We start from the raw sequence: 15,427 nt of genomic DNA on the forward strand, positions 1-15,427 counted from the left end.
AAGCAGCCAACCGGTATTAAGGCACATCCAAGGTTAGCCATCAGGTAGAAAATGTTTTATTTGTAGTTTTACTTTCAGGAGAACTATCAGATGCTTCCGATTCAGGCGAGAGTGCAGTTGAGCCCCAAAGCCGTAACAACACCTGTCTCAGATGGTGCAATTGAATAATGCTCATAAGAAACCAGAACAGCAAGAAGTGGTGCTGGGGGGGGAAATCAGCATAACCAGTAACAGCATTTTTAAGCAGGTGTGAAGTACACGCAGCCAGCAGCCGCAGCAGGAGGCAGAGAAGCCTGTGATGTTGAAAGTTTAATAGAAATCCTTCTTCAGGAGTGGAATTTCAAACTTTACTGGAAGTTAAAGCCGTAACAGTTCCATTCAGCTGCCTGGATTAAAACCAGCTTAATTGTTGCTTCAAGGAGTCAGGAAATGTCAGCGTTACGTTACCTTTTAATGAGACGCTTTAATAGTGCAGACGTTCCTGAACTGCTCGGCTTCAGTCTGAACATAGTCTTGAAACAAATCTTAACCTCTCAAGTCTTTTCTAATACCGTTTCAAAATATAATAATTATAAGAAACTAAACCCTTTGGGAATTCAGTGATTTCCTGTAGAGCTAATGTCACTATCGTGTACAGTGTAAAAGAACAGACATGGCTTTTGAGACGTCGTTAACCAATAAAGATTTTCATTTTGGGTCTTTGTCTTCTTTGCCGCTGATGTTAAGTTGGTCTCTGTTTCTATTCCCCAGCTAACTTTGGTCCAGTGGACTGTCTCAGCACCCGGCTGTTCCTGGACGGACCCAAGATCGCCGAGGAGTTTGAGGTACATAACGCATACTACACAGAGTACCATTTCTAGACCAGAACTTCAGGGGGGAACTCTGCACGATTTACAGATTAAGACCATTTCTAACAGATGGCAGATATGGAAAGACATGACAATCCACTAGACAGCAAGCCTCTAATGAAAAGCTGTTGCATTATGGAAAGTGTTTGGGGCCTGACCTTTATATTGTGAACTAAAGGTCAGGATATCTTTGCCTTTGCAGAACATATTTAGCCCTTTTTCTTTAAAAAAAAACATGAGCAGATGCCATGCTAACATTAACCATTTCATAATATTGCTTGAGAAGAGTGAACGCTTTTGATTTGTGTTCCAAAGTACAGACCAGAACTAATGCAGAATAAATGCACTTTTATAGCACATTTGTAGTTATGCAAGCTAAAAAATAAAGATAAAGAAAATGTACAAATGACAGCAAAATACCTTCAAAATCAAATGTGAACTAGTGTGTACTCATTTATTGCATTAATTGTGTTGAAGGTCCCCTGAAGAAAAGGCATCATCAGCAGGATATGATTTGATCAGAGTCACAGTTGATGACGCATTGGGGAGTATGGAGATATTAACACTTTATTAAGGGGACACAAACTGTGTTTCTGATCCCTCCAGCCACTGGTTGGCCTCTCCCCACAGACATGACGGATTGATTTTGTCGTAAGATGTTGGAGAGTGAGCCCGCTGAAAGGCGCTGAGGGCCCATACTGTACTATTAGAGTGCAAAATATGACCGCACACATTTCAGAAGCTTGTGCCATTAGTTTGTTGCCAACAGGGAGGCGGCAGTATAAAATAAAGGAGTTACATTTGCTTTGCACTCAAATAAATCAGGGCCACAGGAATGTATCAGTCTCTTAGTGAGAGGATGTAAATTAGCTGTTAAATGTTCCCGGGGATATTGACATCTAAGTAGGACAATTATTCAGAATCAGCAGGTTGGAAATAATGTTCAACATACGTGAAGATGTTGGCTGTCCTAGAAAGCTTCTCTCAGTCCAGGAGCGAGCAGGGTGGAAGACGCAGTTTTTATCAGATAGTTCAGACAGAGGTTGAGGAGAATGACAGAAGTTACAACTTTGACGAGCAAAACTCAAACTAAAGTGATTGTTCAGGTCCAGATTGAAGAGTGTGTAGAGACTAGTGACGGTAACCTTTGTGACAGATGTCAAAATCCAGACGTTCGATCAAAGAGACATTTCGTTTTTCTGCAGGAAAGAGTCTGTCACTCAACATGTGATCAGAAAAGAAATATGCCTTTGTACTCTATTCAAAACTTTTTCCTATTAGGTAATGGGGAGGAAATGCAGAGTTGGAAAATCTAAAGGCTTTTTCGAAGCAACACTTCAGTTGTAAGGACAATGAATATACATATTATTCCATTAGGATTTAGCTCAGCAGTAAACTCAAAACTGTTGTTCCACAATAAAAGCTGTTAATAGGTTTCTAACTCATTGTTTGAGACTGTGATCAGATGGCTGCGGTGTGAAGCCGTCAAACAGGAAGTGAGACGGGCCAGAGAGGATGGCTGTGACATTTTTTAGCCTCTTTAGATCGCTCTGTGGGTCAGTCCATGATAACCTCCACAAAGAGGAGGCTACAGTTTATCATGGAGGTCGGTGTTGGTGAGATTCAGAGTGTGTGTGTGACGTACGGGGTGCAGCTTTTATTAGGGATCGACCGATATGGCTTTTTCAAGGCCGAAACCGATTATTAGTAATCAAGGAGACCGATAACCGATATTTGGAACCGATATACATTTGCAGTAAAATCAGAAAATCTTGGTGTCAAAATGTAGAATAACAGAACTTCTTTGAAATGCCTTTTTATGTTTAATCACCTTTTCAACATCTTAAAACTGGTTTCTCTCTGTGACCCTGAGTAAAGTAAATGAAGTTAAAATAAAACTACTAAAACATGTTCTGAACTTCTGATATTTCAGTCTCACTCTAGTCCCAATTCAGCAGCACCAGATTGTGGTGAAGAAAGCACAGTTGCTGCGAGGCTCCACTAGCCCCCCCCCCCCCCCCCCCCCCGGTCCCTTTGTAACTGGGAAACTGATAGAATTGGATCATAAGATCGTGGTGTTTTTGCAACCTCAGCATAGAGGATTGGGATGTTTATTGAACTTCGGCTTTCAAATGATTTACCTTCGAAACACCGCTCACTGCTGCTGCTTGTCTCTGTCTGTGTCTGTGTTCTTCGTACCTGCTGGCTGCCTGTAATCTGAGAAGGTCCCGCCTCTCTGGCTGGCTGCAGCCCGGAAAATCTTCAGTTCAGTGTTGATTGACACTTCAGTAATAGCCTATCAGATAGCGCTGTGGGCGGGACATTGCTCGTGAACAGTGGTGACTGCAGCCAGAGAAACGGCCGCATCAGAGCCAAAGTTGTATCGGCAATTTGATTTAAAAAAAAGGCCGATACTGATAATCTGTAAAATGCGGAATATCGGCCAGGCCAATAATCGGTCGACCCCTAACGCTTATCGACTGCAGCTCTGTAGCAGTAGCAAACCTGCCTCTACGATTCCTAAAGTGGGCAGCATGATGTTGTTGATTGGTATTAATTATGAACTCTGTGCATGTTAAGCAAAAGGTAGTGGAGCTATCATTCTGAGTTGTTACTGAAATTCCTGGACTTGGTTTGTTGTGAGTTTAGGGATAACATAGTTACAGTAGGAGAATATACAAAATACAAATGTATTCTCGTACTTGTAGAGGTATTTATTTATCTTGATTAGTTATGGTCTGTGTTATCTGAAGGTTATAGTTTTTGGATTAAGACATTTTTTGTTGATTTTTGAAGTATTTGGCGCATTGAGCACAAGAAGCTGAATAAATAGCACCCATTTCCCCTCAGTTTACATTTCTTCCATATTTTATTTTCATAGCTTAAATCAAAAGAAATTATTCATTGATAAAAAGGAAACCCATGACAACATTAAAAGTCATTTTAATTATTTCCAACCATCTGTGACTTGCGTCTCTCTGGAAAGTAGCTGCGTGCACATCTCCAGATCCGCTTCATCAGATGGACAGTAGTGTCAAGAAGCAAAGTAACAAAACAGCGCAGCTCACAGATAAATGGTCTTCTATTGATTGTGGACAAAACCACAACCAATTGCTCACAATAAAAAAGACTGAAGACCGTTGCTGTATTTTCCCAAGGCTCCTAAGCTTCACTTCACACTCCTCCGTTTACCAGTATTATTTATAACCTTACTAAGACTAACACAACCTCATTTATTATAAATTAGATTGTTTCTTACAATATTTTCTCTCATGAGTAGTGCAAAGATTTAACAGAGTGATTTGCAGCAGCTAGAGGCCTCACGTTTGAGTAGAGTTCCATTTCACTGCAGCACGACGGATTCAGGCGTGTGTTAATTGATTGTATATTAGGCGGGACATGAGGAGCCCTGCTCTGCTGCCGCATTACTATCAAAGAATCAGGATCTGCATTGATTGCGCTAATCGGGTATCGACCCCAAAGAAGGGCAGACCCCCCGTCCTCCTTTGTTGTAAACCCCCCAGGGTGTGTGTGATTAGAGACGATAGAAAGGAATGGTCAGACCACCGACCACTGATTTATAATAAGTCTTTTAATATTTCAATTAGATTTTTTTTGTAGCTGCTGTGGCAGATATTTGTTTGAAGCTACAGGTTGGTTCGTGCTGCTATGCTTCCTTTTAAAATTCTTACAACGCTAAATAGTAAGGTTGAATAAATTGTTCTTGATTTCTAGTTCAAAGAGTATATTTATCAACACAAATTGCTCAACAAGCCACAAAACCCTTTACAGCTACAGTTGAAGTGGAGTATAAATACTTTTCCAGCCTGGCCAATGGCAGTATTGGCTTCCCTTGGTGTACAAATTGATTTTCTAACGGTGTCTTATTTAAAGTGAGACACCTTGTTTTTAACCCGACTCACTTTGCGTGTTCTCCTCTCTAAATAGAAATCCTGTCATTCAGAAATTCCCCAATAGCTAGACTGTTGTCTTGTTTTTCCAGCCTCACGTCTCACCTCCCCTCGCTGCTGTTTATCTCACTCCGTCACAACTGTTGTCACTTTCAGACGCCAGGACTTCTGCTCAGAATCCTTCACAGCCCAGGAACAAACATGATGGCGACTCCCTCCAGATCAGGTCCGATTAGCAGCACCAGACTGGAGAGGGATGAAAACATGTCAGAGAAAATCAGCCGTCACTTGTAGCGTTTCTGTTAGTTGTCTGCTTCCTTTTGAAGTGCAGAATTCCTCCAGGGCAAAAACAAGCTCCTATATTAATATAAAAATACATGCAGTAATAACTTTATTAATACAGCACTTTGAAGGAATGCAGTGAGGCAATAAATCACATAAGATAAAAACAATAGTAAAAAATAAATAAGGCATATTGTAAGAAGAAAGTGCCAACATCTAATATTTAGTATTTCAAATGTCTGCCGTAACATTGTATGAGGCTGTTGTCATTTTTTCCATACATTTGTTTTAAACTGATGCTTATATAAGTACTTGGTTCATATGTGCTTCTCCATTTATGATAGATGCATTTATGAAGACACATAACTGGACATTGATCAAAAAAATGATTTAAAAGTGCTTTTAGTACATTTGGTATAGACTGTGTTGAGAAATGATTCGGATTATGTGTCTGCCTACAAGTAGAACACACCATGTGATGCATGTGGCAACGTTGTGTCTTCCGGTCCTATATTTGTGTCTCTGTTATCTCTCGTTAAATATTAATGATCTCACAATTGTAGATATATATCACTGGGGAACATTGAGTTGCCCTTAGTCTTGATTTGTGGAGTTTTTGTTGATATGATGTACTGTGTGCACACCCAGGACAGCTTGATGTGAGTGTTATAAATTGTTAGAGGCTGTGTGAATGGAAGCAAAGCATTGGGTATGTGGGTGTTGGGAAGAGCCAGAGTGACCAACACAATCGGTAATTATTCGGTGCTTATTAGAAGCATTTTTCTTTGCTCTCATGCGAGGTGACCTTTACCATTTTGACAGCTTTGTTGAAAAACATTTGAAACCGAGAGAAGAGCCCTGAGGAAAGTAAATATCTCTGTGCTACGAAAACAGTTTGTCAGTTTAAATACAGGAGAGTATCATGCACGCCATGCTCCTCCTACTGTTGAGTGCACGTGCACATGTCAGCATTGTTGTCGTAATCTCCCCCACATACCTGTACAAAGATAAACAGAAAGTGTAATGCAGCCTAACAGGGTTTTGGAGAGGATGAATGTGCAACATGGCAGCTGAACGGTCTGCATCACAAAATGAATGGGTTTCAGAAGAGACACAGGCCTTTGTTGGTGTTTGTGATAAATCCGCAGTGACAGCCACAGTCCATGACAGATGACTCCGCTGAACATTACCATCCGCACGGTTACCTGTGTATTTGGAACAAAAATAGTTTTGAGCTCTTGGCGTCTACCGGGTGAAGCATGCAGCGGAAATCTTTATCGAAACAGATTCAAGCACCAAATCTTTTCTGAGCGCTGAGCTAGACCTAAAGCCCTGAGTTGTTGATGTTGTGGGAAGTAGATATAAAAGCTTTCACAGTAATCATTTGGTATTGGTAAGCACTTAATTTCAAGCATGTTGCAAATCCACTGCGAGAGCCTTATCAGAAGATATAAGATTTCTGTTAGTACTGAGTGAGTGTGGGCAAACACAACGGCTACCGCTTTGTAATGCAGTATAATCACATCAAAGAATAATTCACCTCCAAAATGACCCCTGATAAATCAATTACCATTACATGTTGAGAAATAAAGGGGTCTGAGTTTAACAACAGTAAAACGATATGAAAACATCTCTTTACAAAATCTCACACAACCTATGCAGTATAATCCAAATCGAATTGAGTGAGTCCTATGCTCACGACTTCAGCATTCAGAGTACTACCCCGTTTACTTTCATTCATTATGACTTTTCTGCACAAATGTATTGTAACTAGGGGTTAGACATTGATATACAGTTGAACATTTATATTCCATCATTTCTAGGGGTGTAACAGTTCACAAACATTTCGGTTCGGTACGTACCTCGGTTTTTTGGTCACGGTTCGGTACGTTTTCGGTACGTCTTCGGTACAGCAGAATTTTTTTTCACAAAACAAAACATATATATATATTTTTTTTTATTATTATTAAACTGTGAATAATGTATTCACTCAAATAAATACAAAATATAATAAAATAAACATTAAGGTGCAGCATTTCGATGAACTGAAATAATCTGTATTTGAACTTTACTGTACTAGTACTCACAAAACATAAACTATTAGTTTTGGGTTTTTAATTATTATTAAACTGTGAATATTCACTCAAATAAATACAAAATATAATCAAATGAACATTAAGGTGCAGCATTTCGATGAACTGAATTATCTGTATTTGAACTGTACTGTACTAGTACCTAAGCAGCCAGTTTGACATTAGGACTTGCTTGTCATTGTATTTTCATGTTGTTTAAAGAAAAATGAACTTTTCCACATTGCTTGCCGAAAGGGCAGATCTGCTGGCACTAGCAATGTCTCCTGCTGTGGAGAAAACCCTCTCGCTAGGGACAGAGGTAGCAGATACAGCCAGGTAGCGCTTTGCTAACATGGCAACATAAGGATATTTGGCGTTTGTAATAGCTTTGGCTCGGTCTGAAGTGTTTGCGAGTGGTGGAGGCTAAATGCTAGCGGGAGTTGGGTTTGCACTTCAGTCTTTTTTCTTTTGGTACCGGTGATATTCACGTTCGGGTGATGCCTTTTCAAGAGTGTGCAAGTTTGATGTATTGCCAGCCGCGTAGCCAATGTTAGTTGAACAATGCCGACAAACAGCTTTGGTTTGGTCCACCTGTCTTTGTCCGTCATCCTTGTACGTAACTGCGAAACCAAAATGTTCCCAAACCGGAGACTTCAATGATGCTGGAGGATTTTCGAGCTCAACTTTATCTGCGTTCGCCATTAATTTTCGACAGTTCCTCAAATTACTGACTAAATTTGAACGCATCCCTCTGACCAGCTCTCATAGCATGCCCTCTCATCCAATGGAATGACTTGCTCGCTCTATGACGCGATGAGCCCAATGTGAGGAAATTACTCTGAATGCTGCGACGCAGCACCTGAGATTACTTCCAAGAAGTTGTTCACGTTCTCAATTTTTTACGTTTAATGTTATATTCGTTCGGTACACTTCGGTACACACGTGTACCGAACCGAAGGGCCCGTACCGAATAATTTCAGTACGGGTACGTGTACCGTTACACCCCTAATCATTTCTGTAATGATTCTGAGTTGTATATCACCACATTCGCCCATGTATGAATAGCCTTTTAAGGGATCAAAAAACACTTTGTAACTAAAGCATCTGAAGGCCATTTGAGGGCATACACATATGAATGGATGACAGGTCCACCCATCGCTGTCCTTCGACCCCCCCCCCCCCCACACACACACACACACACACACACACACACAGGAGGTGAAAAAGACATCAACCTAACTGGCATGTGCTGATGACTCGTGTTCTATTAATCATGTTTGATGGAAATATAAACAGATTTCACAAACATGGAGCCAGTCATACACACCCTGTCAGTGCTAATGTGCACCGACACCAACACATGGCGCTGATCTCATTACTCTGTCACTGACAACAAGCGTCATTAATAAAGTCAGATCGGAGGCATACTGGGAAACTTGTTTCAGATGTTTTATAGCAGCAAAAGGGTAAGCAGTATATAGATATGAAACATACATAATGCACAAGAGATTACATCTCAAGTATGGTACTAAAAGCAAATAGCAGGAATATGGCTGCTTTGATAGAACTGTATATCTTGAATCCTTTTAGTGCCGTTTGTTAGAACGTTAAAAGGTGAGGTTAGGAAGTGACACATTGGCAAGTGATCAATAATCATGACTTGAATTTGACCTTGAGTCTGTGAGTTATATCTCCACTCCATTATTTGTTAAATGGCTGCTGGAATGTTTTGGTCAAAAATCTTAATGAGCCGTGGAATTGGACCAAAAATGAAAGGAGTAATTAAAGCCGACTGCCGGGGAAGAGGTTGTCCTAATGCCAGTGGCGAGCCGTGACTTTTATACCTAGGCCCTCTGACCCCCCCTTCCCTCGAAAAAAAAGAAGAGATATTACGTCTCAACGTATACTTCAGCGGAATATCAAAACAGTGATCCGGGGTGCAAAACGCATCAATGACAGCGACCCTCTACCACACAGAACAACACCATTTATATAAACACCTATCATGACAGTAAGTAAGACAGTAAGTAAGTACCAAGTAAGTACCAAGTAACAATTAAACATGAATTAAGTCGGCACGGCGTCCCGCATTGAAAATGACTTGGCCTACCTTTGATGGTAAATCACTGAAACACAAAGTCCATCCTCCTGTCCTTTTGGATGAAGCACTTGCGGGTCATTCAGCTGATCCTTTGCCACTCCAGTTTATCATTGTAACTCAATCTTCAAAATGACTCGGTTAATCATTTCGCAACGATGTCATCACTATCACTGAAGTGAGCCATCATGAACGAACTTATGCTAATCATAAATCTATCGATCATAAATCTATCGATTAGATTTATGAATACAAAAAAGTAGGATAGACATGTGGATATTATCCGGCTGAACACAACGTGCATTTATCTAACAGGTTCGTTTTCCACAGACCTTATTTCGGGCTATTTTCCAAAATCCTATGGAGAAATTCCATTGCTTTCTGTCGAGGGAATCCGAGCGAAGCTTACTTCCGGGTTTTAGGACGCGTCACTGCACCACTTGCATAGACCTCACAGCGGGCGGAACCTGTCATAAAGTCCGCGAAAATAAAGCCCGCCCATTTAGAGGGAAGATATGATTGGTCAATTGTACTGTCATTTGACATTACTTTCTCGTTGAGTTACTATAGCGGGCCCTCTGTGAATGTAGAGAGGGACCAACAAGCTCTGCCGTCTTCACAGTAACTCGCAGAGACTGCATTTAACCCTTCACATTCCAACAGAAACTGAACAGGCAGATTCGAAGGATTTATTTCTTTGGAAATATTATTTTAAATTAGGGCTGCCAAAAAAAATTAACGCCACTAATTATTTTAACGCGATTAACGCATGTGTATTTTTTTTCCTCGGCCGCCCCGTAGTTTCAGACCGCATCGAGTTTAAAATACCATCTGCTGACAGCCCCTCTCCTGCCGCCCGCTTGTGGCAGACCACACTTCCAAGCTCACCGGCAGGCACCGACTGGCCATCGGGAGGACCGGGAGGGTGTGTGTAATGTGGCCCGAGCGAGCGAGAGAGAGACCTTACGTGCTTGTTGTTGTTAGCATCTGGTGCTAGCTAGCTGCGCTAACGGATATAAGGAGCTGTTTAAATGAAAACAGAGGAGCGACATTTCGCCACAACTGCGCCGAGCACTTGACTTGATGCAGGAAGCAGACAGCGGGACATTGTAGGAGAAGTCAGCACACTCATGATTGCAGCAACACGATTGCAGCGTCCAGGCAGCTCCCGTTCGAGCATATGCCTTGAGTTGCACATAGCTCCAACACACACACACGCACACACTTATACACACACACACACACACACACACACCCCCATTTGTATTGAATGAGAGAGGTTCCAGGTTGTTGTGTTTAATATTCATGAGAATATGTGTCATTGTTCAAATGATAATAAACATTAGCATAAAGCATATTTGTCCACTCATATGTTGATAAGAGTATTAAAAACTGAAAAAATATTCCTCTAAGGTACATTTAGAACAGATAAAAAATGTGCGATTAATTTGCGATTAACTATGGACAATCATGCGATTAATCGCGATTAAATATTTTAATCGACTGACAGCCCTATTTTAAATACAATTAAATCAAGTTATTTTGGTAAAATTAATGAAAAATGTAACAACAAAATATAAAAAATAATATTTAAAAAAAAAATGTTTTTTTTTTAATGTTTTCAAATATTATTTTTTAGAATATCTTAGGCCCTCACAGAGGACCTAGAGGGCCCTGACGGCTCGCCACAATGCAACTCTGCTGTCATAAATATCAACAAGTGCTCTGAAGTCGTGTTTTAGCTCCGTTTAAAACTGGCTTACATACAAACGGGTTCAACTTAGGCAAAAACACCCTTAAAAGGTTCATAAATCTTGTGCAACTTTTCAAAGAGGTGCATACTGTATATTTCATGTGAGCGGTTGTGAGGAGATGTAGTGTTGCAGTTGAAGACTGTTGGAAGGGAAGGCAGTTGTGTTTTTTCGGCTGCCAGGAGATTGACAAAACCGTATAAGTTGGAGAGAAACAGATAGATGAAGATTGAGTGCCAGAGAGAGAGCAAAGGCATGCAAAGAAAGCCTTTGTTACCAGATACTGAGTGAGGAAAATAGATGAAGAGTCAGAGCTTCCACAGGACGAGAGATGCAGAATGAAATTGAGATCAATACATACCTGCAGCAGAGTGTATTTCCGTCTTCGCACTGAGACTTACTGTAGTTTGGAATATCAATGGAGACTCAGCAGCAGAGATGCCAATGTTAGAAACAAAAAAGATGAGGGGAAGGGTCAACTGACACAGACGGATAAAAGAGAAGAGGCAGAAGGGGCCAGATGAGGGAAATTAACAACGGCATGACAAACAGTGTGGCTCCAGAAATGGGGAGAAAAACGGTCAACGGAAAGCTGACACACACGGGAGGACTGACAAAGAGAGAGATTGAAAGCCTGACAGGGAAAGTTGGACAAATGGAAGGATGGAAAAAAGTGAGTAGCCGACCGGTGAGATGAGATGAGAGGCGAGGCGTGAGATAAATAGTACAGTGGCTGGTGTCAAAGGAGAAACGCTGCAGTGACCAGAATGATATGAGGAGGGAGGAGAGAGGGCAGTCTTGAGACCAACTAACAGAGATTACAGGTGGACTCAACTCTGGAGAAGTGTTTTGTCTCGTTGTCGCTCAGGTTGTCATACTCTGTTTGATGTAGCATTTATCAGGAAGTGGGTAATTAGCGTTTTTTTAAACCAGGCTTCAAAAATGTTTATTTCTTCTGTAAAGTTGGGCATCTCATTTCTTGGTTTATAGAGATTGTTCTCTATAGAGCCAACCAATAAGGCGCCATTGGAGGAACTGCAGCGTTGGCATAGGTTATCCATATTTCAACATCAGGACTAAAACTAGATGATATTGCCTTTACCGAGGCCAGTGTTGCATTCTTTGCTCCTTCGATGGTCCGTTTAACGGGTTCTGTTTCCGAGTTGTTGTCCACCTGTCAGAAACTACATTTTCTGATTATTCAGATGCCACATGAATGCAGCACACATGCGTAGTGTAGTCAGTTCAGTTATTGATAGTTGACATGTCCAATATTTGGTATTTTTGAACATAATGTTTTGGTCGCATAACATGAATGATCCATGATGAATGATTCCATTTAGCTTTTTCTTCAGTTTCCTTGCGTTGAGTTCATGTCTCTGACTTTAAGCAGTGAGAAACTCTGATCAATGAAAATGTTTAAATAATCATATGGCCTGCCTAAAAAACAAACATATAGAAGCTTAAAATCACATTGAAACTCTGCCATCCATGTTATTAGAGACATGTGTTTTTCCTATTCTGAATATTATCTTTGAGAAAAAGCCTGTTGGAAAGCTTCCCATTTTTCACTCAATGTTTAATAGATTGAGATAAATTAGATTTCTGGACAGTTAAACACAAATGGGTAACTGATGAGAGCAGATGGCCGCACATGCTATGCACTTTATTAGTGTACAATACAGAGATAAGATGCCATTAAACATATATTTAATTAGGTACTCATCAATCTGTCTAAGTCTCTTCTCCTTCACCAAGAGCATGCTGTGCAACTCTCCAGCTCAGCGGGAGAGAAACATTGTGCTCAACTCGCTCCACTCACTTGACTTTTTATTTTCACCAAGCTCTGCATCTCATTGACTGCTTGAGCTGGACTCGTGTGCTAGGCACTCATGTGTTCATCTTAATATTCTAACATAATCTTATTTGTGTCCCACCTCTCTCTCTCTGGCCCTGTTCCTCAGGTGGAGCTGGAGAGAGGAAAGATCCTGCACATCAAGGCCCTCGCTCTGGGGGACCTGAACAAGGCGGGCCAGAGGGAAGTCTTCTTTGAACTGAACGGACAGCTGAGATCTGTGCTGGTGAAAGACACTGTCGCCATGAAGGTACACAGAGAGGGGGGGAGGGGGGGGAGGGGGGGGGGCATAGGTTGTTGGCTGGATAAATGATGGATGAGGTAGAGATGGGATATGTATCTCTGCAGGTGAATACTAAATGGATGGAAAAGGGAGAAGTGAAAGAAAAACTGTTTTTATTCAAAGACCGATGAGCAGTGTAGAGGATGCAGAGCACAGAGGTCCGTTAGTCGTTGGCTGAATGACTGGACAGATGGATGCATGAAGTCTCTGTTTGTCCTCCACCCAGGAAATGAAGTTCCATCCCAAGGCTCAGAAGTCTATCAAGGGTCAGGTGGGAGCGCCCATGCCTGGAAAAGTGGTGGAGGTTAAAGTGGAAGTTGGATCCAAGGTGAGTCTCTCGTCACATCTCATGACTTGAACTCTACAAGTGCAGACAGTTTGCTTTTTATTCCATCTCCGCCCTTAGTTGCTTATTTAAATCCTCATTGTGCTAAATCAAACTGTATGTTATGAAGGTCTTGTTATTGGTCACCTACTTATCCAACATTAAGAGAGTTTGGAATTAAAAAGAGGTTTTTATCTAGAATATATATATTATATATAAATCCTGTTGATATATCTAACACAAATATGTCTACTGGTTATCAGTACAGCTCCAAGAGCTGCTCATTGTTGGTTTCCTCTCTTTGGACAATTCATAAGATGCTTTTTTATGTAAAAAGGCAAATCCCATATCCCATAATGTTAGTGAAAGTCTGATTTGAATCATAAACTGTCCGATCGATGTATGTGCTGCAACTCGTGAATATTTTCATTATAATTTAGCCCATTATGTTCTAGGTTAATCATGTGGTCTATAAATGGTTTGTTAGTAATAACACATTTCCACATGTTGTCCAAAACTTAAAGATATTAACTGATATGATATTAAACAGAACATGCAGGAAATCTCCATATTAGAGAGGCTGCTACTTTGAATGATTGATCACTTAAATTAACATTTTTGAACCAGGTGAACCAATGATTGCAGCTCTACATTTCAATCTAGCTTGTGATGCTTACAACACTTCAAGATGAACTTTTTAACACCTTAACTCCATGCATGGATCAGTTTATTTCTTTGTACTTTTAGTGAACCTCACAGTAAATGGTATGGGTTGTATGTAAGCTAGTAGGCTAATATGCTAAAGCATATGTCATTCTAAAGTGTGTAGCCTTCATGTCCTAAGCTTGAGTCTGGTTTACCTCTGTCTCCAGTGCAGTTCAGTGATCTGTGCATTGTCAAGTGTTCTCAATGCTCTGACCTGTGTTTGTGATAAGGTGGAGAAGGGGCAGCCGCTGTGTGTCCTCTCTGCCATGAAGATGGAGACCGTGGTCAACTCCCCGTTAGCCGGCACCATCAAGGCGGTGCATGTCAGGGCCGACGCCTCCCTGGAGGGAGGCGACCTGATACTGGAGATTGAGGAATAGAGGGAGGGAGGGGGGGGGGGGGAACAGTTATCTGTTGCACACAAGCTGCACACAACGGATTGGTGTAAATAGATTATGTGATGAGGATTCCGTAATGAACTGTACCACTAATCCAACTATATTATCTCTCAGCCGTGGTGATTAGGATCTCCGTACATCTCTTAATGTCCTGTCAACTTGTGGAGGAAAAACATATCTTAGAAAGACCTATATTTGAATTGTTATACATTCCATTACTTGCTAATCTCACTAGTCTTAAATGTGATGTACTACAAAGCTGAGCTGATCATATGTAACACTAACAGGGTTCGAACATCTACTTGCAATTAAATGCCACAATTTCCATTTCTATGCTGTTGATGTTGCTTAATATATTCAAAGTGTGTAGATAAAACTTTATATTAATGTTTTTCTTGGGTTAGGACAAGAACTATGTATGCTCGCCTTGGCATTGCTGATCTCTGAGCGTCACATTAAGACTCACTGACTTGTGTAGGGTAAACATGTAATACTGTTCTTTAGAAAGACAATGAAGCACACATCTTACGGACAATAAATACAAATATTAACACAATGAGAGAAGCACAACAGATCAAAGCACTGTTTCAGGGCCAGATGTTTAAAGAGTATTTTGCTCTCAGAAATAGTAGATGGTTTACTTTTGGAAAGATCTTCGCTGGTGATGGAAAAGTATCCCCATTCACACCTGTCTTTAAATCCCATGAAGCTGTCGGCCATTTTGGAGACAAGCTAACGGGATTAGTCATGTGATTTTGTTGAAGTATATCTAAAACCAATTGAGCTCTATCTGCTGGATTTGAAGTATTAAATCACAGGCTGCTGAGGTAACTTTCTTTTACTGTGGGGTCTCTGATTTCAAAAGGCTTTCACAGCGCAGCTCGTCCATCTTTTAATAA

The 15,427-nt window shown here is 40.8% G+C and overlaps 1 protein-coding gene across 3 annotated transcripts in view; it reads left to right on the forward strand.

Moving 5' to 3' along the window:
• The window catches only part of pcxb (pyruvate carboxylase b), a 331,727-nt gene extending 317,216 nt beyond the window's left edge, over window positions 1–14,511 (forward strand). For all 3 annotated transcript variants that reach the window (XM_071206476.1, XM_071206477.1, XM_071206478.1), the window contains exons 24-27: window positions 751–824; window positions 12,927–13,067; window positions 13,327–13,428; window positions 14,361–14,511. In XM_071206476.1, the coding sequence (XP_071062577.1) occupies window positions 751–824; window positions 12,927–13,067; window positions 13,327–13,428; window positions 14,361–14,510 (467 nt within the window). In that variant the 3' untranslated portion in view covers window position 14,511. The remainder of the gene's footprint in view (window positions 1–750; window positions 825–12,926; window positions 13,068–13,326; window positions 13,429–14,360) is intronic.
• The last annotated feature ends 916 nt before the right edge of the window (window positions 14,512–15,427 follow it).

The sequence above is a fragment of the Pseudochaenichthys georgianus genome, chromosome 18 (assembly GCF_902827115.2).
Source record: "Pseudochaenichthys georgianus chromosome 18, fPseGeo1.2, whole genome shotgun sequence".
Classification (NCBI taxonomy): domain Eukaryota; kingdom Metazoa; phylum Chordata; class Actinopteri; order Perciformes; family Channichthyidae; genus Pseudochaenichthys; species Pseudochaenichthys georgianus.